The 26,204-nt window shown below is 36.3% G+C and overlaps 4 protein-coding genes and 1 long non-coding RNA gene across 7 annotated transcripts; 3 read left to right on the top strand and 2 right to left on the bottom strand.

Moving 5' to 3' along the window:
- The first annotated feature begins 239 nt into the window (after window positions 1–239).
- On the top strand, window positions 240–1,720 carry LOC111488999 (uncharacterized protein At3g28850-like). The gene has a single exon (XM_023136991.1). The coding sequence runs from the start codon at window positions 576–578 to the stop codon at window positions 1,617–1,619; it is 1,044 nt and encodes a 347-aa protein (XP_022992759.1). The 5' UTR covers window positions 240–575; the 3' UTR covers window positions 1,620–1,720.
- A 532-nt stretch (window positions 1,721–2,252) lies between these two features.
- Window positions 2,253–4,644, bottom strand: LOC111489000 (uncharacterized protein At2g39795, mitochondrial). Its single transcript, XM_023136992.1, has 3 exons — window positions 4,422–4,644; window positions 3,972–4,306; window positions 2,253–2,650 (listed from the first exon to the last, which is right to left on the bottom strand). The coding sequence occupies exons 1-3, from the start codon at window positions 4,590–4,592 to the stop codon at window positions 2,470–2,472; spliced, it is 687 nt and encodes a 228-aa protein (XP_022992760.1). The 5' UTR covers window positions 4,593–4,644; the 3' UTR covers window positions 2,253–2,469.
- Window positions 4,645–5,602: 958 nt separating this feature from the next.
- LOC111488998 (nuclear pore complex protein NUP1-like) lies at window positions 5,603–13,701 on the bottom strand. 2 transcript variants are annotated; one of them, XM_023136990.1, is made up of 9 exons: window positions 13,298–13,701; window positions 11,985–12,031; window positions 11,431–11,546; window positions 10,910–11,105; window positions 10,486–10,773; window positions 10,294–10,389; window positions 9,475–10,206; window positions 8,360–9,060; window positions 5,603–7,457 (listed from the first exon to the last, which is right to left on the bottom strand). In XM_023136990.1, exons 1-9 carry the CDS (start codon window positions 13,551–13,553, stop codon window positions 5,996–5,998), a joined length of 3,894 nt encoding a protein of 1,297 aa, XP_022992758.1. In that variant the 5' UTR covers window positions 13,554–13,701; the 3' UTR covers window positions 5,603–5,995. The 2 variants fall into 2 exon arrangements, with proteins under 2 accessions (XP_022992758.1, XP_022992757.1); XM_023136989.1 differs by having other exon boundaries at window positions 5,603–7,470; window positions 8,361–9,060.
- Window positions 13,702–16,243: 2,542 nt separating this feature from the next.
- On the top strand, window positions 16,244–16,939 carry LOC111489002. Its single transcript, XR_002719309.1, has 2 exons — window positions 16,244–16,465; window positions 16,578–16,939. It is a non-coding gene; the product is annotated as an uncharacterized LOC111489002 (long non-coding RNA).
- Window positions 16,940–19,531: 2,592 nt separating this feature from the next.
- Window positions 19,532–26,204, top strand: LOC111488939 (chlorophyll(ide) b reductase NOL, chloroplastic). 2 transcript variants are annotated; one of them, XR_002719301.1, is made up of 15 exons: window positions 19,532–19,872; window positions 20,764–20,832; window positions 21,661–21,722; window positions 21,875–21,961; window positions 22,768–22,835; window positions 22,919–22,967; window positions 23,041–23,126; window positions 23,710–23,767; window positions 24,432–24,482; window positions 24,791–24,841; window positions 24,923–24,964; window positions 25,518–25,628; window positions 25,723–25,786; window positions 25,875–25,921; window positions 26,070–26,204. XR_002719301.1 is itself a non-coding variant. In XM_023136892.1 (14 exons), the coding sequence occupies exons 1-13, from the start codon at window positions 19,596–19,598 to the stop codon at window positions 25,768–25,770; spliced, it is 1,059 nt and encodes a 352-aa protein (XP_022992660.1). In that variant the 5' UTR covers window positions 19,532–19,595; the 3' UTR covers window positions 25,771–25,786; window positions 25,875–26,032. The 2 variants fall into 2 exon arrangements, 1 of the variants encoding a protein (XP_022992660.1); XM_023136892.1 differs by lacking the exon at window positions 26,070–26,204 and having other exon boundaries at window positions 25,875–26,032.

The following is a 26,204-nucleotide window of genomic DNA, read 5'->3' as shown; positions in this document are numbered from 1 at the left end:
AAACATTTAATTTATTCTCAAAATTAAAACTTTAAAATTTTATAAAATATATATATAAATTTATATTATGGATCTCAAAGTTTAAAGGTTAAAGTTGTAATTTTAAGTATAAATTAAAAAGAGAAATTTAAAATATATATATATATATATATATATATATATATATATATATATATATATTTAGGCTGCAGAAGGAAAGGAGAACAGATAATTGGTGAGAACTTATGACCGTTATTCAAACCATTCCGGCGTCCAGTTATATCTCTACGCATCACAACCACCCATTTTCCACGTGTCGTTCTCTACAACAACTCGATCTCCAATTGACCAGATTTCGTCCACAAATACACGTGGCACTTTTCCATAAGCCATTTCCATGACCTTAGCATGGAAACGGCAACACATGATTCCAGTTTCCCTTTCAACGTTCTTGAAATCGCTACAAAGGAACTTACTAGCCGTTTGAACTCCATTGGTAGCTAACCTTTTTCACTCTCTTTCTGTGAATCCACCGCAAACTTCTGAATAGAAATCTAACAATCTTGAGCTTTGAATATCCCCTTCCTCGGCAAGAAATGAATGGAGTCAGAGGAAAATTCATGAAGAAGCTCAAATCTATGAAGCCCCCCATTGCGTATCTCAAACAAGATCGAGTTCTTCAGGTCATTGCTCCAAATGGGTACTCCGATTTCCTCACCAGAAACCAAAATCTCGAAGCCAATCTTCAGAAATCGAACCACAAAAATGATATCAATTTGTTGAAGGAAAACAGAGATTTCGCCATTGAAGATGAAGAAACAGAGGAGTCTGGTTTCGCCGTTGAAGATAAAGAGAATATCGAGCCGTCCGGTAAATCAAATGGAGGGATTGGGGATTCTATGTGTTTAAGAGCTGGGAATTGTTTGCCGGAATCGAAACGAGAAACCCCGTTGTCGGAAATTGACATCTCGTCTTTCCGGCGGCCGGATATGAACTCCGGGAGCCTGTTTGACCCAAATTTACTTGAGGTTTTTCATCATGCTGTGATGGAGTATATGAAAATCAGGGAAGCAGAGATCAAATGTGGAATCGAAATTGAAGAACACGAGGAGGAAGAAGAAGAAGAAGAGGAAAAACAGAGTCCGTCGGAGATTCCTCTGTTTATGTTCGAAGAAAAATGCCCACCAGGGGGATCGGACTCTGTAATTCTTTACACGACGACTCTAAGAGGAATAAGGAAAACATTTGAGGAATGCAACAGTATAAGGTTTCTTTTGGAAACGTTTAGAGTGAAATTTTTCGAGCGGGACGTTTCGATGCATACCGAGTTTAAAGAAGAGCTATGGAGAGTTTTGGGTACAAAGAGAGCTTTACCTCCAAAGCTGTTCATCAGGGGAAGGTACATTGGAGGAGCAGAGGAGGTTTTGGGTCTGCACGAGCAGGGGAAGCTCCGGCCGTTATTCGATGGTGTTCCGATCGATTGTTTTGCCGGGATCCCATGCGAAGGGTGCGGCGGAGTCCGATTTGTGCTCTGTTTCAACTGCAATGGGAGTAAAAGAGTTGTTGATGAGAGTGATGAACAAAGGAATTGCCCAGAATGTAATGAAAATGGACTGATTCTCTGTCCTTATTGCTGCTAAAGAAAACCAAGGATTTGTCTTTGATTATGTAAATTGGATTTTGAATGCTACAAATTCGTCTGTGTTGAGATTCTTTTATACAGAACAAGTCCGAGTTCAACTAGATTCTTGAGGGGTTTGCTGGATTTTTCGATCCATAATTAATGTAACATTCGTTGCTTAGATTTATCCCGACCCCTTTATTATAAATAAAATATTTTATTTCTGGAACAAAAATTGCTGAAATAACCTAATGTGCGTCCAATATTACTTTTTTCGAGGAGGAAACACATATATACAAGCAGTTATAACGCTATAGTAATTTGGAAAACGATATGTTTCTTCAAGTATAACGAGTGAGAATATAAAGTTTTGAACCTCTCACTTCAAGATTATCATGCCAATAGAAAGGATATTGAGTGAATATCGCATTGTTCGTTCAATATTTTTGAACGTGATGACCACAATACGACTAACTGGCTCTCGTTCGAAAACTACCAATCACCTTGTTCCAGCAGGTTCCTACAACAATTCCTTGAGAAATAGAGAATAGTAACACATCTGTTGTATTAGAAATTCTCGAGCTAAGTAAATATGGCTATGATCATTAAAATTAAAAAGCATAACAAAATTTAACTACAACTTCCTAAGGTATAAGAAGAAAATCCATAAGAATAAAGCTGCAATATATAGCACTGTTAATCAACTTTGGAAAACAAAAACCATGGCTAACAAGGAGAGACGAATCATCACTTGGGGGTTTGCAAAATTGTATCTTAAAATGAAATAAGACCATTTACCTTATACAACTAACCAATTATGAAGATGGAACCCTGAATTCCAAATATTTTTCTATCCAATACATGAACTATCAATCCTCTTTAGCGTTCTTGGGCTCGTTGATGAACGAGCCAACGGATCTGAACCACCGCATAAGATTTCGATGCTCTTTCACATAAAGCCATGCCTGAAGAAATGAAAAGAGAGACTGGTTTATACCTCGCTCCTCTATGTAATTGTGAAGTACATCTCGCATTTTCTCATCCAGATCTCTGTTAACAAAGAAACATAAGTGTAAGTTTTCTTATGACATGATTTCCCATCAACAGTAATTTGGTCGAGATTATAGGCATATGAAAATCACAAGGCTTAACATCACAACCCCACTTGGGTCAATAAAAAACTGACATATATGCTATGAATAGAAGAACTACCATCATGACCCTTAGACACCATATCTAGGCCAACTATGATGAAAAAAAAGACTATTTAGTAAGAGATAGCTTTCATAAAAATAAATATAAAGGATTATAGAACTAGGCCATACAAGAACACAAGCCAAATCAGAGCAAAGAGAGCTACTCAACCAAACCAAAGGGTACTAACTTACTAAGTGTTTTAACACAAGAAAGGCGAAGTATATATTGGATTCGATACATATTCTCTTACACGTTGCTATCCAGGTTGGCTTACGTAGGGGATGCCCGAACCCATTGGGAAATTTCGCTTTAGGCGAAGTATATATTGGATTCGATACATATTCTCTTACACATTGCTATCCAGGTTGGCTTACTTAGGGGATGCCCGAACCCATTGGGAAATTTCGCTTTAGCCAATGATCCAAGTAGAGTAATAATATGAACTACAGTATCACTTCAAATTTGCACTATTCTATGATGCTGGGAGTTAATTGCAAGCATCCCAAGTGAGTAACATGATATAAGGGATTCGATCAACTGCAAGTGAAAAAATTAAATCTCTAAGTCTAAGTTCATAACCAAAGAAAAGAAATCAGAGGCTGCAGCCTGCAAGTTAAGGAACAAAATAGGTAGCTGCAATGAAGAACTCAAACAGTGGAGACTAGAATGATAAGCACCTTAGGCAATAAACAATATATACTAAAGAAAGTTAACTGATATCTTTAACCTGCAAACCAAAACTAGCAACCCAGAATAGTTCATCGCCAAATGGATCGTGTTGTTCTTGTTCGGTTTTAAATTACAGATTCTTGGCAGCAAATTGTATGCAGCAACAAATCCTGAACTCATGACCTTTACTTAGATCTAAATTCATACCTTACTCCTTCGATTACTTTACTAGGAGAAAATGATTCAGTTTTTGTGAGTTTAGTTGATAACACTAAAAATTGAGACATGGGATCTAAATTATAAGCATTTCTCTAATTGGTGCCATGAGCAACGTTGCTCGAGCTACTTGACTAATATGTTAACTACCACTAAACATGAGGCAACAGACTACACAATAATTGAGGCTAACTTACTTAAAAATAGTACCATATCCTGCAGAGATATAGAAGCCATGCCGATTAAATAAAATTGTTCAAACACTCTGGATAAAAGACGTTGAACTTACTCGAACACGGGACCATTATAGCCGGACGGAACAACGAGAAACCCCGAGGATTCAGCTTTTGGTCTCATCGAAACGGAATGAATACCTAATGCATCAGGATACAATCCACAAAGAAAATGTAAACTTTCCCTCTGCTCCGGCTTCGATACAGTCACATGAAGAAACAACTGGTTAATTTCGTCGTCTCCATCGTCTCCACCGCCTCCGGGAACAATATTAGCCAATCGCATAACCGAAACGTTAATCTCTTCATTGCCGTAGCTCCTAGTAAGCACAGGACCATTGCCGTCTAGTGCGCCTTTAATGATAGAAAAGGAAGACGGAGGGCTCACTTTCTGCGATAAAAAGAAGTAAACCAAGTAAGATGAACAAACGATCTTCGAATAGCTTAAAACCCTATTTCTAGGGTTTATCAATTGAAAACAGAGGACAAAGCAATGGAAACCTTACAGGAGGAGGCGTCATTCTGGAGATCTCGAGATAGTGTTCTTTGAGGGAGCGGAGGAGCAACGAATTGACGGCAGTAGACACTGTGGTCGAATGGCGGCAAGTGGCCATGAGAGACGGCCGGTGGCTACCCCGTAAAGCCACTGCAGCGACGGCCGTCACTTTCTTCAACATTTTCCTTCGATTTTGCTGTAGAGGTTGTGTGTTGTTGAACTTAAGACTTTGCCGCGGTTTTAAAGAATAATTTACCGGTCCGACCGAAGGCGGTTCGAGACGGTCTGCAGATGCAAACTTGGTCAATGAGTTAAACCGGCCGCATGAAAATTTTAAAATATAATTTCGGTATTTTGGGTTTATTTTTCGTACGTAAAGCTCCGTTTATTTATTTAAAAAAAGATTTCTGCGGCAATTTCTAGTTTGAAATACCAATAAAATGTACCTTGAAGCAAAGTCAAATTTTCTATAAATAAATAACTCCAAAAAATTAATAATAATAATGATAATAATAATTTAAAGGGTATTTGTAATGAGCTTAAAATATTTTTGTATGATAAAATGTATTTCTTTATAAAAAAAATTAATAAATAAAAGGTATTTAAAAAAAACTTGTATTAAGTAAAAGGTTGCCGAAGTATTATTGTGTGAAACCTATTTCTAATAGAACGCTAACCCCAAGGGGGTGGATTGTAGGGTGAGGAGAACGGAGTGTGAGATCGGTTGAGACAATATCTGCTAGCGATTTAGACTTCAAAACTTGAAAGTCTCTTTTATTTGTTTTGGATTGGAAAAGGCGGTGCAAGAACCTCTGACACTCCTTAAATATACACATTCAACTACATATACAAATAAAAATGGGATAAAATGGGTTATTACAAACTATCGAACGATCTTTCACAACCTTCTTTTCTCTCGAGAACATTTTTAAGCAGTTAAAAGGTCGATCCAAATAGGTGCAAACTTTAAGCTTGAAGAAAGGAACATTTACAAAAATACTAACAAAAAGAAGAATGATGAGGAGAGCAAGAAATGATGCTTCCATGGACAACAGCACATACTTCCTTTTTCTTATGTTACAAATAAAAGATTACAGGAAAACTGAGTCCATGGCACAGAGGAGATGATGATGATGAAGAAGAAGATGATGAAGAAGAAGATGATGAAGAAGAAGATGATGAAGAAGAAGATGATGAAGAAGAAGATGATGAAGAAGAAGATGATGTTGTTACCTCAAACATGGACACACAACTTACTACAGAGTACACAGAATGTTCTTCCACTTTCCTAATGAAGCTAATACAAAATTTCTGAACATAGGACCCCATCGATACCACGAAAAAATTTGCCAACCGAACCATTCGCTAAACGAGAACATAGAACCAACAATTCTTGGCTTCATTGTTTCCTGGTATCACGTCGAAATCAAACAATTCAGGTGACAAATGACCCCTCCCCACCCCTCTCCTCTTTCCAGTCATCGCCATGACAGAGATGGTAATATAAATTTTTCCTAGACGAAAAATAACTGGGATATAGAAACACGAGAAAAAAAAACCGAATACCTTTGCTCTCGATTCCTCCTACTTCTTTCTTGATTTGCTTTTAACTTTCACGAATTTTCGGTTCGATTTGTCGCCACCACCAGCACCTAGTGAGAAGCTTCCGCCAGCACTGGCATTGAAGTCTAAGCTACCCGAAGCCTGAAATGGATTGGGATTTTGTGGGGTAGATACATTTTGTTGGCTACCACCAAACTGGAAAGGATTTGCTCCTAGTGGAGAAGGGGCAGTTGAACCAAACATGAACCCTGATGATGGAGGTGGCGTAAGGGGTTGTTGCCCAAAACTCGGCATAGGCGTTGGCAATGCAACTGTCTGGACGGTATCCTCAGCCATGCTGTCCTCCATATTTGCATGATCATTATTTGCAGGAGGTGTTGAACCAAAGGTGAAGCCATGATTAGAATTACCAAAAGCAGGCTGTGACGACGCAGCAGTTGCAGCTGAAGTAAATGAGAACATCGAAGTTGTTGATGCTGCACCGGTTGACGATGATCCAAAGAGCATAGGGGCACTACTAGAAGCAGCGGAAGAAGATGCAAGGCCAAAGGAAAATCCTCCCGTTGGAGTTGAGCCGAATCCAGAAGAAAATGATGGCCCGGAGGATGCCTGCCAGTTAAAGAAGCTAGAACTAGTACCAGCACCGGAGCTGACTGAATTATTAGCAGAACTGGAGGAACCAAAACCAAAAGTGGCGCCTGAAGCGAACAAATTAGACGCGGGAGCTGAAGAACCAACCAAAGAATTACCGGAGGCCAAACCCGTATTCCCTGTCAAACCAAATGATGTAGATGATGAACTGAACGGCGAAACAGGTGTACTCTGAGTAGAAGAAGCAACCCCACTACTTGCAGGCAAAACTGGAGCACCAAATGAAGGTACACTGACCGGAGCGAAGGTTGACTTTTCTGGTTCTTTATTAGAATCTGAAGTAGTAGACGCAGCTCCAAATTGAAAAACACTGCTTCCAGTACTAAATACTTTAGCAGCAGATGTGTCGCTCGGAGAAATGCCACTTACATTGCCAAAGGGTGTCGTCTCTTGCTTGGTCTTGGTTTCTACTGATCCAGCTCCATTCGGTGCTGAAGTTGAAGGAACACTGGAGCTCCCAAACTTGAAAATTGGCGCAGCTGAAAAAGATGGCATAGGAGAAGACGTAGAAAGACTAGTAGTGGTGACGGGTTCGCTATTGCTAGTGGCAGCATTGAGAGACGGTTTGATGGATGAATTTTGATTTGTTATATTACTAGGAAAGGTGTTGGATGGGGAGGGAAAAGTAGATGGGGTGGAACCAAGAGATCCGTTAATAAGATTTGAATTAGTGGTAGGGGAGCTAAAAGAAAACAAACTGGGAGTTGGTGTTGATGAGACAGATGACAAAAGCAAATTCCCAGAAGTGCCAACAGAGAGTCCGGCACTTGAACTCTTCTTATCGCCAGCTTTCTCCGACATCAACTCTTTAGGAACTCCAAATGACAAGATGCTGCAATTAAAACGTCCAAAACATCAGTTTTACTAGAAAATTTGGTAACGCACAACAAATATCACCTAGAAACAGACAGCCCGTTCATCATTGGAAGGTGAATGAGAAAATTTCAATCAAAAGGGTATGCCAATATTTCATGTCCTAAAGCCCAAGCAGAGCACAAACATATCTAAGTTGATGCACAATAATCTGTTTTAATATATATGTATATAGCCCTGAGATAATGTTGACATAATCTAACATGATAAACCAAAAGAAGTTTCTTGAAACAGACAAGGAGAAAGATGAAAATGTGTAGAAATGTATGCTCTAGTATTTCAATTTCCAACAAATAATATACAAGAAATACTAAAGCTTGAAAAAAGGATAGCAAGAATAACTGATCCATCTATCAACAATTTCATGAATCAATTACTTCATATAAATTTACATACGCCCGTGTTTAGACTAACTATCCTATCCTCAAAAAAGCTCGAACACAAAAAATGGAGAACAGCAATCAACGAAAAGTAAAAAAAAGTTCAAAGAAAAGTGCCTCAATTGGTATACGAAATCCCTGGGATAAACCACATTAAACAAAATAAGAGAATTCTTGAGCATCATTCATAAGTACTTTATTAGATAGGAAAATACTTCCAGACCAAAAATTTAAGATGAAAGGTGGGAGATATCAGGAATATATAGGCTAAAGATTATGGATCCAAGTTTTCTCAAAATAATTAAAACCAATGGTGCATCTTCAGAACCGAATTGGATATTGGAATGCTGAACATTTAAAATCCTATTTATCATGCATTTCACATAAGCTAATAATAGAAATATAAGCCTACACACATGAAAGTAAAAACAAAATAAATATTCTCCAAGTCCGAGGTGAAAACGGTGACAAGCAAACTAACCTGCTGCTAGAACTCTCAGATTTAAAAACTGAAGCACTGCCTGCTTTAGCACCTTCTTTTTCGTTAACTAAAGAAGATGCAAACTTAAACGGAGACCCGGCCTCACTATTTCCATTTTCGGTGGTGGTACTTGCTGGAATAGGAAATGTAGCTTTATCTCCAAATTTAAATGTGGTAGGAGCAGAAGCTTGTAAAGTAGGTGCAACATTGCCTTCAGAAGTTACCGCAGGAACAGCATTTTGTTCATTTGTTGAGGTGGTAACCTTGTTTCCAAACGTAAAGGTGGGAGAAGAAAAAACCGGATCCTTCTGTGATGGAAACTTTTCTCCAAAGCCAAATATAGGGGCAACAGCTGCTTTTGGTACCTCAGAGAAAGCAATTTTTTCAGGTCTCGTGGTTGATTCCGGTTCTATCACAGTGGCTGTAGTGCTAGATGGAGATGCTGTTGGAAAGGAAAAAATGGAACTCTTTTCAGTAGTCACAGGAATATCAGATTTTGCTTGGTCATTTATTTTCTTCATTTCAGAGACAGTGGAGGGTTTAGCCTGAATTGAAGCCTGAGGTTTATCGACTATGATGGCTTCATTATCACTCGGCTTACCCACCGCCACTAATGAGTCATCAACTTTTTCTCGCCTCTCAAACGATTTAGCAGCAACTGGCCCATTAGAATATTCTTCATCATCCATATCCACAAAATCCTAACAAAAAGAGACAGACGGCCCATAAATATTACAACTTGGGGGGTCTACAAGGGGCATAAACATAGAGAACATCAAGATCCACAAAATCCTAGCAAAATAATAGATAATCGAAGATTAAGCCATAGAGGTTTTATAATGGACACAGACATAATATTATACTTCGCAGCCTTCTTTTTTCAGGTTTGGGTGTGCTTGAAAAATGAAAAAAATGAAAAACTTCAACAGAAATTGAAAGAATAGTAATTACAGTCGTTAAAATGGAAGTGCAAGATGCTGAAACTGAGAAACCCCAACCCGATTAGTAATCCTTTCATTTATTTAATTGAGAATGCAGGAACGAGGATAAATTAAAAGATAGAAACATGACAGGATTGACCTATTCTATAAACTTGAAGGCAGGAAACCACACACCTCTTGTACACTCATCTGGAACGCACATTTCGTTAGTGAGGATGGGCCAACAAATGAAACCTGCAGACCAGAACTAGATACAGTATCCTTTGAAGGCACTGAAGAACCTACGCCACCACCTGTAGAAATAGATTTATCACTGGGTACTTCAGATTTTAACAAACTACTATCCTCAAACTTATCGTTCTTTTTCGAAGTAAGATCACGGCCATCATTAGACCGAATGTCTTCAACATTTTCCAAATACTTAGCCGAATCCACATCTTCCAGACTTCTAAGAGCTGGCCCATGCAACATTGATGGTGATAACTTCATGGGTGAGTTATTCCTCACACTATGCAACTTTAGTTCCGAAGATTTTTCCTTTGGAGGGGTCAATTTATCAAGCTGCTCTAAGATTTTTAAGGCCATCTCACTAGACCTGAGGGGAATTTGAGGGAAACTTGAACTAGGTGTCCTATCATTTTCAGACTCTGCAGACATTTTGGACAAATTACGCTTGGTCTCACTTGAATAAGGTGCCTTCCCAGCAGTGGACGAAAATGGATGAACTTTTGTGGACTGCAAATGCTGATAAGTCTCGGAACCAATTCCACTAACTGGAATAGAAGTGGAACTGCTTGGTAAACTCAAACCTTTTGGGAAAAGGAGATTGGATTTATGGCGAATTCTTCGAATAGGACCAACAGATCCTATTTCATCATCTAAAACTGAGCTTCGGCGTTTTAAAGCCTACAGAAACAATAATCAAATAAAATAATATGAGAGGTTTACTCGATAACACAATATATTGTAAAAGAACATTTTCACAAATCATACCCCTTGATTAGACTCCAAAAGTCTCCCTTGCTCCCATGCTGACTGAGATGATGAGGTCACAGAGGCCCTATAAGAATCTGTTGTTGCTACACTATTCTGAAGAATGAACCACAGGAAAAAACAAAGGCTAATAAATACATAAGCTACCAAGCAAGCATACAATAAAGAAGATGTATTAATTAGAGGACAAACCTTTATGCTGGGGGTTGCACGAACTCTTGAATATGGCATTCGAGCCATACTGTATAGAGCAGATCTGCCACGAGATCTTGGGGTGACAAAATCATTTTCAACATCAAAATTTCCAGGAGACCTTGGCACAAGAGATAAAGTAGAGGACTTTGAGGGATTGCCTAAAGCAAAAGTATCCCCAAACTTTTGACTATGGGCCACCATACTCAACGGAGTTGCTTTTGGAGGCCTGCTACCCATGAACGCCTTTGCAATCTCTGCAGGTGAAGCAACATCCTCATCAGGGACCTGAAATGATTAAACAAGTGACAATAAGGTCAAAAGTTTGTACAGTTATCAGTGTGAGCATCAAATGGTAAACAAGCACTAAGCATTAACCGCTGAAAAAACCTAACACACAGAAAATATATACAAAGATTCCTACATTTGCATTCACGACATGATTTGGAACCATATGAGGCCTAACTCTCTCTTGAGCTGGAAATTTTGGAGACCCTTCCTGTATGTCATAACTGATAACAGGTGTTGAAGGGACCTTTTCAAATTTTCTCGATTCAACCCCACTTGGAACATCAGCAACTCTTGATTTCAGAAGTTCAGTCAAGCGATCAATCTCAAATCTGTAAAATGGTCAGCGTGTAACATATTAAATTTCAAAACCATATCTTGCTAAAATCAATACATAGAAAATGAAACCGGACTTCTATCCCAAACGAGAAAAATGAAATTGTATTTTATAGCAACATTGCAGTTTATACATTTCATGCTGCTTCATGATTTCTTACCATGTAACTAATCGCAATTTATGCAAACTCAAATTTTCATACAGGACCCTCAATGAAATATTAACAAGAAAAAGAAAAGCAACAAAACCAGGCAAATCTTCTAACAGAACTGAGGAATGCAACTAAAAATAATTTCACCAACAAGCACTCAAATATTTACCTTGTAAAGGTCTTCTCCTTCAAAATTTTCTCGAGGTCACTCACCCCATGTATGTTATTAGAATTGATGCTTGGAACAAAATCATTATTAGTCCCTTCTTGAGTTCCAGGAGAATCCTAAAGAACAATTAAAATTCAGAAAATGTTGACAAAGAAGTTAAGACTACGGCAACACAAATTTCTCAGATTTTTGCAAGAAGTTTCACTTCACTGATAAGGATACTAATGCATTCATGAAAATAACATAGGTCTATCACGTCTTTTTTTTTTTTTTTTTTTTTTCAAACGAACAGTTTAAAATGACTTTTATTGTAAATCTGAAAGAAACAAAGAAGAAATCCAGATTGGTCAAAAGAAAGAGGAAAAAATAACAAAAAAAACCTCGCAATATCTGGAATAGTGAAATGTGGAAGCCAAACAAGTATGTACATAGAAGGGGGAAAACACAGTGACGACGTATCGTGCTTTAGATCAAAAGCAGAATTGGATTAAAAAAATACAAGATACAGATGCAAAGGTTGTTGATAAGCAAAACATATAACAGATAAAACTTACAGCTGCAACTTCTTCCTGGTTCTTAATTTCCATCTCATCATTTGCCTCTGGAAGTATAAAATGCAAGGGCAGGACAGTCAAAGATTAAGCAGAAATCTAAATATCAAATGAAAAACTTCTGCCACAGTCCCATGCGATTATCAATTATTTATCAACACATTATAGCAACCAACCCCAAGTCAAAAGTCAATGCACGCACAAAGGTATCAACTCCAAAATGCATAATAAAATAATGGCTTCATGCTTCCTAAATGGCTATCAACATTGATATAATTCAAAATCTTGCAAGTTACTTCCGTGGGGAAAAAAAAATTATATGAGAGATTAAAATGTTTAAGAGCAAGAGCAATTTCTAGAAACAATTTTTAGTTTAAAATATTAAAAGTGTTTTTACAGAATCTTTGTTCAGCGAAATAATTTTGAATGACAATAAACAGAACAACCAGCATAAAAAGGAAAAGAATTTTTCTGTTTACGTGTGTATCTGTAAGCTGTCTTCTAAACAACCAGCGATCAACTATTATTGGTTATTACCTCGTATAACATACTTAAAAGATATTGTTCTTAGATTAACATTATTATGGGAAACAAAAATATCTCATTCATGGGTTAAAATACAAAAGGAGCCAAATGGTAAATGGACTTCTAATTGGCTATAATTGAGAAAAACTGTAAATACATACATACATGCATGCATGCATGCATACATAACGCCATTGACCTTGCCTTTGAGCTTAAGTACATGAAACAAGGACAAAATATTTATTTTCACGAAGTTTTTGAAAATAAAAATTGAAACCAATTCTTAAATTTTATATGGGGGATCATTTTAGAAATGCTATGGAAGAATCACACTCTGACTATTCCTGATGTTTTTAACATATGTGACATCCAAGCAACGAAAACAAAACAACATTCCAAGCAGACTCGATAGAATTCGACTAGTAAGCGTTGAAACCTGCACTTTGACATGCTTCAAGTTCATAAGCATGGAATCACGTAAAGTAATGACATTTAAATAATTGAAGTTCTAAATGAGATAGAATAGTTCAACACGCCTAAAACCATACAAAATAATAAATCCAGGTTCCACCAGGAAAAGAGAATAAAAACCCCAAGACTAAAAGAACTCCCGCGGGAAAAAATCAAAATAATAATAAAATTATTTTAAAAAATGCCATCTTCAGCCAACGCCTCCAAAATCAAACGTATGAGCAGAAAGAATGCGGTATGGAAAGCCCAAAAACAATTCTAACAACCGGTGAGAAAGCCTTGCAATTAAGAAGCAAATAAAAAACAACAAAAAGAAAAACCTCGATAAATTGGCAATGACGGCGGCGGAGGGGGGAGGCGTTTACGAAACACGCTAGAAAACAGCCTGTGCGCACTGGAGGTGATGAGCTTCTGCGCCGGATCGACAAGCTTAGAGAGCCATCCTTTTCCAGCAGAGTTTCTCAGAGCAGCCGGCGGCCGATCATACGGCGTCGTATGCGCCCTTCTGAGAGGCCTTTTCTGGAACTTCCCACCTCTTCCTCCTTCATAACGAACCTCCTCACGCTCTGTCGCCATTAACAACACAGAGTTGAGGTCTTCTCTTCAATGCCGGAATACTGAGGAAATTGTTGAAAGGGGGAGGAAAAAAAGTAGGGAATTCAGCAAATTAGGGTTTTTATTAGACCACGCGCAGAAAGAGAGAGAGAGAGATACAGAGGATGAGCGAGAAATTTGAAAAAAAAAAAATCGTGTTTTTCTTTTTTTTCTTTTTTTTTTCTTTTTTTAATTATAATTTTATGCCGTTATATATCTCCTCAGACTATTTGGGACTTGTGGATGCTAAAATGACACCGCTGTTCTTTTCGTGAACGACGGCCAAATCCTGACCATCCACTGGAATTATACTTATGATATTTGTAATTTAATTGGCCAATTGGCCTGTGATGCTTATAATTGGTAAGCTGAGCAAAACAGTTGTTTTTATGTGTGTTTTGACATTTTGTCAATAAACACAAAGTTTAATTAATATTTAAGTCAATAAACCCAAATTTAATTACTATTTAAGTCAATAAACTCACATTTTAATTAATACTTAAGTCAATAAACTCAAATTTTAACAAAATATTCATGATTGGTATATTCCAATTAAATTCCTATAATACACCAAATTTCATTTTTCATCCTTTAATTAAGTTAAAATATTTTTTAATTAAAAAAATAACGTAGAAATTTTAAACTTTCGACCCAATTGCAATTTTCATCAAAATATGGTCAAGTAGGTTCGAGTTCTCAATCCAGCATGTTATGTATTTAGCTGTCAAAGATTAATAAAATTACTGTTGAATGAAAAATAAGTTCAAACTGTTGGTTACCTTGGACCCAAAATGAGTGCAACGATGAGATGATAGAGTTGTCGTTCTAAACTAAATACGCTCGTATCACTGACGAGTTCTAAACTTCCGACTTTAAAAGAAGAAATATGTATCAATTATCGTTGAGTTATGCTCACAGACATTTTTATGAATACACGGTATAAGATTGAGTCGATACGAACTATATGTTTTAATTATAAACATTTTAGTAATTAATAATTCACCTTATACATAAATTCAAATAAACTATAATAATAATAATAATTAGGTCTTGGGATTATGGAAGAAAGCTAGGGCTTATTTGTCCTTGGTGATGGGCTTGGGTCGTTTAGAGCAAAAATGGGTTCAATTGGACCGGCCTCAACTTTATTTGTTTATATCAAATTTAAACATTAATAGTTGAATGGTTTAGGGTTTTCTTATTAATTGGAAAAGAAGAAAAAAGAAAACCACATAATAAGAACAAATTAAAAAAATAATGGGACCAACAACTTATATAATATAGAACCCGATCAAGATTATTTGTCTTTTGTGTTTAAGAGGTCAAATCCACCACTAGCCGATATTGTTTTTTTTTTCCTCCGGGCTTTCCCTTAGAGTTCCACCACACCCTTTGTAAGGACCAAGATCCACCGTCAGCAGATTGGGCAGATATGCGATATTGTCTCTTTGGGTTTCCCCTCAAAGCTTTAAAACATGTCTACTAGGAGAAGATTTGTTCTCTTCCCCAACTAATGTGGGACATCACAAACCACCTCCCTTCGAGGCCCAGCGTCCTCGCTAGCATTCGTTTCTTTTTCCAATCGATGTGGGATTCCCTCCAAATCCACCCCTCTTTGGAGCCCAGCGTCCGATGTGTGACCATTTGTAACGACCTAAATCCACCACTAGCAGATATTGTCCTTTTTGGGTTTTCCCTTTCGGACTTCCCCTCAAAGCTTTAAAATGTTGTCTGCTAGGGGAAGTATGGAGCTTGACCTTCTTCTTGACTGACTGTTCCGGAGAAAGACTAACTTCTTACTATGTTACCGAGTTCAATCAAGGAAAATAGCCCAAAAAGGAAAAGTCTCAATTTAATAAGAAATGGTCTTTACACAAGTTCAATTAGGTTTCGTCATTCATAAGATTCGTTCCGGATCAGGTTCCTTCCTTCTTTCTTTGGTTTTCACACCCTTCTAAAGAGTGTTTTGTTCACTTCCCCAACCAATGTGAGACATCACGCCCTTTTAAGGAATAAGAGGCTCATGAGATCTCACAATCCACCCTTTATAGAGCTCAACGTCCTCACTAGCATACCGCCTGATGTATGACTCTAATACCATTTGTAACCGCTTAAACTCACTGTATTGTCCTATTTGAACTTCCTCTTAATGTTCTAAAACATGTCCACTAGGGAAAGGTTTTCACACCTTTATAAGAAATAATTTGTCCTCTTCTCCCAGTGACATGGGATCTCACACAGTGTTTATAGGATATACATATATTTTCAGCAATCTAAACGTAACTCAACAGGTTAGACATATGTTCTCAATCGAGAAGCCAACCGTTCAATCGTTAATCTCCCATTTGTTATTTCCCTTCCAAAGGTAGGTTCTCCACGTTACTCACCCGTCTACCACTAGAAACGTTACATCTCGTCTGACCTGCATGTGTTTGAGCTTTCTTATTCGGCAAGGTAAACAAAAGCATATCGACCTCTTGCCAAACTTATTAAAAAAAATCGATATACAATTGGAACAATCTAGAGATATACCTTTTTTTCCACCCATTACTTGATATATATTCCACTTTAGCCTCAAAATAAAGCCAAATGCAAAGTGAAAAGAATAAGCTTTTAAAAAATAGCTAAAGTAGAAAGAGCCATATATAAATGCTTCTTCTCTTGCATGTACAAACACCCAATACTAGCCATCTAGTTCATATAAGAAATTACCATTTTACCCTTCTCCTCAAATTTTTTCACCTCTTTGAACGTAAGCCATAAAGCTCTTTCGATGTCGAGCCAGATCGTGGAACAAGATTGGAGAGACGTAACTCGCTCAGATCAACAGTTTTCTCCCGATACAAAATGGGTAGACGAGGAACACAACCAAATACTGAACATGAAACTTCCAGGTAAATTCAACTAAGATTATATATATACACGTATGTATACATGTATATATGTATGTATCTATATATAGAGAGAGAGGTGGTCAAATGAATATATTTCATCGATCTTGTTTAGGGTTTCCAAAGAATCGACTACAAATCACCTTGAATGCAACAACAAGGACTCTCACAATTACTGGACAGAAACAAGATGGCCTATTCAACATTATTCGTTTGAACGAACGTATACCGATCGACGACACATTCTCCCTAGACGGAGTGTTTGCAAGACTGCATGATCAGACTCTTTTTATTACCTTTCCCAAGAAGAAATAAATCGTCATTTCCATCTAAATGAAGATTTACGTTCATAACGAATAATGATCATCTTCTATGTACATAATAGAGTTTGTGTATTTCGATACCCGTAATTGAATCGTGTGTGAAGAACGATGTTATTGTGCACTTGAATATGAATAAATTGAATATTTACATTTATGTACGTAAAAAATTATTCCTTTAAAGTCTTCATAATAATCTTAAAAGTAAGGTAGAATTCTAACTTTAATTCTAATTTGGTCGGGTTGGTCAAGCTGACCCAATCAAAAAAATATCAATTCGCAAATCGACTCGAATTTTCACTTTTCAAAAAATTTAACAAAACCCAAACCGGAAAAAAAAAAAAAATAATAATCTAACCCAACACAACCTTTATGATTTGAGTTAGGTAATTCAGGTTTGTCGGGTTATCGGGTCATATGAACACCCCTGAAGTAAATCTAACCTAAATTATAAATATTCCACCCAAATAGTGGAGAAAGGAATCGAGTTGTCCACAAGAAAATGAGTTATAAAATCGAAAGCATAAACAAAATAAATAAATAAATTACAAAAATAATGGGTTGGTTTGGAACGACTTCAAAAGTACGATGGCATAAGATTCCAACCTACCATATTTTTATGAGACGTGCTTTGAATTTCTAAATTTTTTTTATATTTTTATATTTTTATATTTTCAATTTACTTTATTTCTTTTTATTTTAAATTTTAAAGATTAAATATATAGTTGGCAATTCAAATCTAGAAAGTGTAAGATTTAAATGAAATATTAGATTTTAAATATTTAAGTAAAATTATTTATAACTATTAACAAAAATAAATTGATATTATTTATTTAATCTTAGAAGATAGGGTTAAACTTTTTTATTTTTTATTTTTATTTTTATTTTTATTTTAATTGTGTTAATTGTGGAATTGTACGATTTCTATGAAGGCTGTGCCCAAGGGATCTGATAAAGGTCTATCGCGATGAGCCGTCGGGAAAGAAGATTCGTTCATCAATTTACCGTTCCGGCCGGCCGCTTAGTCACCGGAATCTATGGCCTATTTCGAGACAACGTTCTTCACATCATTATGCTCAGATCGAAGGTAGGGGAAGATCGCGAAAAATTTCTTGGTAGGGTTCAGGCACCGCCGCCTTACGATCAGAAATCGACCAACGGAGTGAAGGAAGGAGGGAATTATTGCGACAAATTACCTGCTAGGGTTCCTGCGCTGCCGTCGTCTTATCGGAAACCACGAAGAAATCGGACTTCAGATCTCTGAGGAAAGAGGTAACATCGTGGCAAGAAGTTGCGATATTCGTCGGTGAATCGTTGGGGGCTAAAGAAGACAGTGAGGAGGAAAAACCTAGCGTCGAAGGGGCCGAAACGTTAGGACTGGTGGCGGAAGTGAAGAAGATCGGCGGGGCGATGATGGAAGAAAACTGGCCGGTGGTGATGATTGGGGCTGCTGTCTTAACGGGTGTGTAATCGGAGCTTCACTTAATTTGTTCGAGGATGAAAATCTCACATCTACTAATTTAGAAAACGATGATGACTTTATAATCAAGGAATATTATCTTCATTGAATGGAGATAAGACTTTTTAGAAAATCCAAAGCAAAGTCATGATAGCTTATTGTTCGGATTTGATTGTGTCATAGCTCTATAATTCGGATTAGGTTTATGCTCAAAGTGAACAATATCATACTATGGTGGAGAGTCGTGTTCATCTAACATGATATCATAATTATGCCATAAACTTAACCATGTAAATAGAATCCTCAAATGTCAAGCAAAGGACTTCAAAAGAAAAGGAGTCGAGGCTCATCGAAGGTATAGTAAAAAATGACTAACACTCTAAAAGAAAAAGAGTCGAACTTCAAATAAGAGGAGGTGTACTTTGTTCGAGGGGAGATGTTGGTTTATTAATTTAATTGGGTGTCTGGCTATTTGTTTTAGCCCACCTGGCTATGATTCCATTTGCAACAGTCCAACTCGCTAGCAGATGTTATTTGTTTTAGCCCACCACATTGTTCAGTGTCTGGCTCTGATTCAATTTGCAACCGTCCAACCCATAGCTAGCATATGTTATTGTTGTAGCCCATCACATCGTTTGATGTCTGGCTATTTGTTTTAGGCCACCACATTGTTCGGTGTGTAGCTCTGATTCCATTTGCAACAGTCCAACCCACCACTAGCAAATGTTATTTGTTTTAGCCATCATTGTCAGCCTCATATGTTGGAGAGATTTTCATAATAAAATGCTTTGTTCTCCTCTCCAACTGATATGAGATCTCATAACATGTGACAAAAATATAAGATATAGTTTGATTAAAAGAGTTATTAATCACGGTAACTAAATTATATATATATATATATATATATATATATTTAAATACCAAAATTTGAAAAGTAAAGTAAAAAAAAAAAAAAAAATTTAAAAACGACATTAAGATTGTTCTTTTGTCGAAGACATTATAATTCAGAGTTATTTAATGATTGATTTTGTGCATTAACAAAATTTACATTTTTTACCGAGCTTCAATTTAATTAAACAATTTTTTTAATAGATATTTACAATTTGACTGGGTTAAAATTAGCAGCCAAATTGAGGGAGGAGGTTAATTTGATGAAATTAAAAGAAATTAAAAATTATTTTTTAAGCTTAATTTAATTAAAAAAATTAGTTATTTAATTAGTTATAAATTAATTCCTTTTGTAAAACGTAACAATGATGATTACCACTAAGACGTTGCTTGAAGAAAGACGAAGAACAAATTTTATCCATTTAAGTAACCAACGAATGAGCTCTGGAAATTTCTACCGCGCGAAATGGCTTCATTTTCTTCTTCCTCTCTCTTCTTCCCGGCCACGTTCATCTCTCATAACCACCATGGCTTCTTCTTCTCTTCTCCTTCCGGCATACGCCGCCTATCACTCTGTAAATTGGAGAGTTTCAGTCGTTCCATAGGTTGTTCGCGCGAGGTGTCCAACATTCCAACGAATGGCGTCGTGAAGTGGAATTCCGTATCCATAAAGGCCGAAGGACTTCAGCAGACGGAGCCGATGGTTCCTCCTTACAACGTTTTGATTACCGGCTCCACTAAAGGTGTGACGGTGTTTCTTTCGTCTCTCTCTATCTCTCGTTTATTTCACATTGCGTTATGTTTTGGTTTCCTTTTGAATCTATCAATTTCCTGCTGGTTTCTCGCTTGTTATTTTGCTTGAATTTATTGCTTATGGCATCTGATGTCGTTTTTTCAAGAAATAACTGCGGTACTGTGGTCGTTTAACTGTATTTTTTCTGTTCGACGAAAAATTTGGTGGTGGAGTGTGTATTTGTATGTCTGATTGACTTGAATTTTTGTAGGAATTGATTTTGAGAAACTTCCTGGCTGTATTTTGTTGAGAATTGGAAGATATATGTATAGATGTTTCAGGTGTACACTAGGAATTTGGATGAGTAAACTTTAATGTTCCTTTAAGATTCGCGAGCATATACCACATGATTGAAGTCAAACTTGATGTTTGGAGAGTTATTTGAAAGTTTTATTTGTCAGGAATAGGATTAGCTAAGAGATGGATAAATGATATGGTTAGAGCCTAAACAATTGAAATTTGAGCCTTTAAATGGAGTGCTAAGATATACTTTGAATTGCCAAGTTATTCATAAACCGAATAAATTAGGCCTCTGGACATATGATGCTATTAACTCTATGGCTATGAGGGCCAATGAACTATCAGTTCTTAGGCTATCCATCCAACTCCACGGAAAATGCTTTTATCTCAATTGTCTTTTTGGGTAATTCTAATCTTATTCTAATCTACTTACAGATCCTTGGGATTGAAAGAGTTTTTTTTTTTTTTTTTTCATTTTTCATTTTTTATTTCTTCTATAAGTGCTTCGGAAGAATTTGCTGATTTTATTTTCTTTGACGCTTCAGTGCCTTTGACTTCCATATTCTATGGTGTTTTCTACTGACATTTGCAATTTATCCAGGAATAGGATACGCGTTGGCCAAACAGTTTCTGAAAGCAGGTGACAATGTTGTCATCTGTTCACGATCAGGTAACATTTGCACTATGATCATCATGATACTTCTTCTCGACCTTCTTTCTCCTCCCGTTCATGTACACTCCCATAGGACTGTAAATATATCTGTACAGGATTTTAGAACATTAATTAAAGAATTTCCTTTTTGAATACTCACTCACCCACTCACCCACTAATATAATCGTTGCATGTAGAGGTCATTTTCAGTCTTGTTCAGGGTAGCACCTTTCTGAATGATTGTAGATTACTTTGTAGATAGGCATGGGTTTTTTTTTGTAATTTATTTCATCCATATTGTCAGCTATAGGATATTAGTCTAATTCAGCTATCTGGAGAAGCTTGAATCCGCGGTTTCAATCTTTAACATGTTACGAGTTTCTCTGTCTCAAAGAATTTCAAAATTTTCCGTTATTTTTGAATTTGAAAGATACGGGTTCTCATCTGTTTGTAATTATTTTTAATTTATAGACCTAAGCCTGGTTCACATTAATTATTATTATTATTTTGTGTTGATTGATTAGGTATGGATTCTAGTCATTCTCGAGATTTTGCACCTTTATAGTTCTTGTTTTGATTATTTTTTCCTCCTTTTCAGTAGGAATGTCTATAGGATTATCAAGATGCTCACGATTTTGTAATTTTATGTTGATTTCCATTTTGATTTATGGTTACTGTCAGCTTCTTAGTAGGGTGTGACTTGCACTCGTTAAAGCTGTTTAAGTTTACAATAAAGTTACTATCATGAAGCAGTTTAAGTTTCATCTGTTAATGTAATGCACTAAATTTCCAATAACACCTCTGGAGGTACGTTTGTTGCATTTACTCCACAATATCTTTTAACAGCTGAGAGGGTTGAGTCTTCTGTTCAAAGCCTGAGGGAAGAATTTGGGGAGCAGCGTGTGTGGGTACCTCCTGCTAGACTTTTTCAGTTAAATTTTTCTCTGCAGAAGTTCATTTACCATTTTTCTATCATTTCATTGTTTCTATGTACTATTTACAATTAAAGCAGTTGCCGATGCTCCAAGCTCATTGTTTTAACTCTAATTCTCCTTTTCAGGGTACTAAATGTGACGTGCGAGAAGGAGAGGATGTAAAGAATTTAGTCACATTTGTGCAGAAAAATCTTAAATATATTGACATTTGGGTATTTACTTCAAATTCTTCCTTCTCATCACCTTCTACACAAAGAGCGTCGCTATCTTGATTTCTATTTTCTAATAACTTGAACATATGTTTATTTGACATCAAAGAACCTATATGATATTTTCACTCTAAAAGAAGACCTATATGATATTGAATATATTAGGCAGGTGGCCTCTAAGGTTTGAACTTAAATCTGTAACCTTGAGACCATCTAAATTACAACTTGTCTCTTTTACTATTGATTGATTCATGGTGGTTGTGATGTGGTTAATATTGCAACTCGATGGAAACCTTAGAGATTTTTTGATAGTAGAGCATGATGTCTGTCCATATATATACATGTATACTCCTTTCACACTTGAGTAATTAAGCAAACAGTACAGATAACGATATCAATTATGATATAGTAGCTGTTGACATGAGAAAAATCTGTCCTGTATGTTGATGCTATTGACATGTCCACTAAAAAGGTGCCTCAACCCAGCTTGTTTGTCATATGATGTGAATAGCCGTATCATGTCATGGAGGTCTGAGAAGTGCTGGCCTAAAGCAAATACAATTCTTAGATATTTTCAAACAAAGTGTACATTTTCATAATACAACAGTTTCAATATGGCAATGTCTGCATATCATAGGAAACTGGACTTAAAAGAACTAAAAACGTTTCATTTTGTTCTATTTAAATTGTCGATCAATTTTGAAGGTCATGAGAGGATATGACGAGTCTGTTGTTTTATGCCCTATAGTTAATTTGGTGAATTTTGTTTGCTTCTATTGTCATTTTAACTTATTGCAAGAACAATGCAGATCAATAATGCAGGATCAAATGCTTATAGCTTTAAGCCTTTGGTCGAGGCTTCAGATGAAGATCTCATGTGAGGTTACTCCTGATCTCCAAACCTCAATGACATGAAATAGAAATCCTTTTGGTTTATTCCTTAGACACTCTCTAATGCAGCGAAGTTGTCACTACAAATGCTCTTGGTTTGATGATATGTTGCCGAGAGGTATGTACTGCTTCATCATACACTCAACATTTTTAGCTTGTAAATCATGCATAGTTCCTGACTTCTTGTTTAGGCAATAAAGATGATGTTAAACCAACCTCGAGGGGGTCATATTTTCAACATTGATGGGGCTGGTTCTGATGGACGACCTACCCCTAGGTGCTGTTTTTTCTATCATTTGCCTTCTCTCTTTTGTCTGAGGTCGTTATGATGTTGTTATCATATGTATAATTTCTTTAAGAAGAATGTAGAAGACATGGGAAAAGCATGAGAAATCTGTGATTCATTTAGATGACATGCACAATGTGCTCAATCTTATATGATGGACCTGCTTTGGAAATTGCAGCGGTGCAATGGCATCTGCTAATTTCAGGGATCCTTTTATTTCCATTACTTGAATAAAAGATGGAGCGAATAGTTTTATGCTGAAACATGTGATGGATTTCTGACGAATCTAAGGATTATCTCATATGCAATTATTAGGATTATCAGTTTGAATATCTATACTAGACAGGACTGCAAAACTCCGCTTGTTTATGGATGGACTAAACTCTGTGCTAGAAAACTGTGTAATGATTGATTTTGTTTTTTTTTTCTTCGGTAAGACAAATTGTTATTTTTTCAAGGAGGCTATTAAAGTGGGTTAACGTTATTTAAATGCGTTCACCCTGTTTATGTAGTGGTCACTTACTCTGTAACTGAAAAAAAGAAATGTTGTTGGCTGATCTCTGTCTTTCCTTAGGTTTGCTGCATATGGGGCAACTAAAAGAAGTGTTGTCCATTTAACGAAGTCATTACAGGTACTTGCTTACCTTATTTAGCTAATGTCTTAAATAAAATAAAACAATCATTTAGTTTCTGTTATTAATCCTAAACTGGCTACTTGAGCCTCTTTCTCTCTCACACGCACACACTCATCGCGCACACACTAATAAATTAGTTTTCATTCGGGATCGTACTTTAAATAGGAAGCATCGATGCGTTATGCAGCAAATAGAGTAATCTGCATCAGCTCTGTTTGATTCAAATATAGTAGTCATGCCGAGGATGATCAATTTTGACCACTTATAATATTGGGAAGAAACTCTATTAGCATTTGGAGTGCATATCTGGGGTGACCTTATCATGAAGATCCCTGGACTATATTGTTGGGTGAACGATCATTTCAAGAGCCAAATACCACCAGAATCTAACAATGAAGACCTAGGAAAGTCCCTGCCATCAAGACTCTAAAGTACTATGGTTTCTCTAAGCAACCAAAAAGTAATTGAAAAGGGTTTGTCATTCGTCGTTAAGAAATATAAAGAATCTAACTTCTTGTTTCTCCTCATTCATACTCTCTTCTATTCCTTTTCCTCGTCATTCATACTCTTCTATTCCTTTTTCGTCATTCAACGTTCCATAAGTGACTTTTTTTTTTCTTTTAGTAATAATATTTCCATGATTTTTAAAAATTATCTGCAGGCCGAATTGCGGATGCAGGACGTCAAAAACGTTGTGGTGCACAATCTTTCGGTGTGTTAGTACACAATTTTATGCTTTCAACTTGAGTATAAAATTTTCTATCTCAACCTATTTGTCAAAACTGATTGAGAATTTTATTTATATTTTTCTGGTGTTGATTTTTTCGTGATATTTTGAATCTTGCATCATTTTCATAAATAAGATCCTTGAAATTCCAAGGGATATATTCGAGATTATAATATATTGAAATTGTTAAAAAACCATGTAAGGTCCGTTAGAAAGGTTCTTAATCTTAACACCACAGAATTATATCTTCCGTTCTTTACTTATAACGTTTTTTGTGTTATTTGGTCTTGCAGCCGGGGATGGTCACAACTGATCTTCTCATGTCTGGTGCTAATACAAAGCAGGTTGACGACACATTCTTTTAGATTAATTTTTCTTAATAAATTCACGAATTTTGAAAAACTAAAATAGTTGACCTCTTGCAGGCGAAATTTTTCATCAATGTCTTAGCGGAACCGCCTGAAGTGGTAATGTTTTGAATCTCGTTATGCCCATACTGATCTTTTCGTAGTATGCAGTTGTCCATGTCTGCGGTATTCTATAAGTGACCTTCATCGCATGGTTACAAGCCTAAGAAAAATTCCCCTTAATCTCATTCACAATTGTTGAATTTTATTAAGTCCCAATTCGACTGACTATTTGGATTTTAAAAGTTAAACTTAACAACACTACTACTTTTACCTATGAATTTCTTTGACTTTTTTTGGGAGATTTTTTCAAAATCCAAGCGAAACCTTATTTTAGTTTTTGGAATTTGGTTATGATTTCAAACTCTTTTAGAAAGATGGAAACTATTGCAAAGAAAAGGTAAGAAAATAATCACAATTTTCTAAACTTAAATGGTTATCCAACGAGACATTTGTTGATTCATTAATATTTTTGCATACAATTTCATTATATTCCTTCATGAACTTCGCTACTAACACTACAAATGCACTAATCTTTTAGAGCATTAAAAGGCTTATAATTTTTTACATCTGCCATTTTTCTTCATCTGGCGTTTAACATTTGAGTTTACAGGTCGCAGAATACCTTGTCCCAAACATAAGATCTATCCCGGCCAATGGTTCAACAAGGCCCACATACATTCGTTTTCTCACTGGACTGAAAGCTTATTCCCAGATTTTCTCAGTTAAGAAATGATTAATTACTGCTCAATTAAGTTGAAACGTTTTTCTCCCTACTTGCCATCAATTAATTGTTTCATGTTTACCATGTTATTCAGAGACTTGCTTTTGGTGCCAGAAGAAACAGATATCTTCTAGAAGATTGATAAGAACTTCCCCCCTGTAAGTTCTCTCTGTGAAGTTTCTCATTTATTGTTCTTCACCCAGTGGAATGGTCTATTCACAATTTATATACTGGTCATTGATGAAGCATTATGGACCCGTTGGAGTTCTCCTAAAAGACTGCGCAAGGAAATGGTTCCCTCCTGTCTTTGATCTATCTATTTATCTATATTGGAAAACTGTTATGTTTTCATTAATTTTCTATATAAATGTTAATTGTAATTTATTATTTATATTTACTTAAAAGTTGTAGAACTATTAAATTTGACCAAACCAATTGCAGAGCATTTTCCTATTTACCAAGGTAACCGAATGGGATAGCATTTACCTCGAGAAATTATTCGAGGAACTCGTCAGTGTGGTGGACAATTCTACATCATTGAGTACAAGAGAAAATAATAACATGCAAAATTTTCAA

This window comes from Cucurbita maxima, unplaced genomic scaffold (assembly GCF_002738345.1).
Source record: "Cucurbita maxima cultivar Rimu unplaced genomic scaffold, Cmax_1.0 Cma_Scf00014, whole genome shotgun sequence".
Classification (NCBI taxonomy): Eukaryota; Viridiplantae; Streptophyta; class Magnoliopsida; order Cucurbitales; family Cucurbitaceae; genus Cucurbita; species Cucurbita maxima.
The sequence above is the reverse complement of the archived record's forward strand: the minus strand, read 5'-3'. Positions and strand labels throughout refer to the sequence as shown.

What these genes read in the sequence shown, in the direction of transcription:
- LOC111488939 (XM_023136892.1), top strand. Translation starts at nt 19,596, where the DNA reads ATGGCTTCATTTTCTTCTTCCTCTCTCTTCTTCCCGGCCACGTTCATC. An exon ending in ATTTAACGAAGTCATTACAG is followed by an intron (nt 23,768 to 24,431) that starts GTACTTGCTTAC and finishes AATTATCTGCAG; the next exon opens with GCCGAATTGCGGATGCAGGA. An exon ending in CTGGTGCTAATACAAAGCAG is followed by an intron (nt 24,842 to 24,922) that starts GTTGACGACACA and finishes GACCTCTTGCAG; the next exon opens with GCGAAATTTTTCATCAATGT.
- LOC111488998 (XM_023136989.1), bottom strand. Translation starts at nt 13,553, where the DNA reads ATGGCGACAGAGCGTGAGGAGGTTCGTTATGAAGGAGGAAGAGGTGGG. An exon ending in TCCAGATGAGTGTACAAGAG is followed by an intron (nt 9,061 to 9,474) that starts GTGTGTGGTTTC and finishes TCTTTTTGTTAG; the next exon opens with GATTTTGTGGATATGGATGA. An exon ending in ATCTGAGAGTTCTAGCAGCA is followed by an intron (nt 7,471 to 8,360) that starts GGTTAGTTTGCT and finishes GATGTTTTGGAC; the next exon opens with GTTTTAATTGCAGCATCTTG.
- LOC111488999 (XM_023136991.1), top strand. Translation starts at nt 576, where the DNA reads ATGAATGGAGTCAGAGGAAAATTCATGAAGAAGCTCAAATCTATGAAG.
- LOC111489000 (XM_023136992.1), bottom strand. Translation starts at nt 4,592, where the DNA reads ATGTTGAAGAAAGTGACGGCCGTCGCTGCAGTGGCTTTACGGGGTAGC. An exon ending in CCAGAATGACGCCTCCTCCT is followed by an intron (nt 4,307 to 4,421) that starts GTAAGGTTTCCA and finishes TTTTTATCGCAG; the next exon opens with AAAGTGAGCCCTCCGTCTTC. An exon ending in TATAATGGTCCCGTGTTCGA is followed by an intron (nt 2,651 to 3,971) that starts GTAAGTTCAACG and finishes CTTTGTTAACAG; the next exon opens with AGATCTGGATGAGAAAATGC.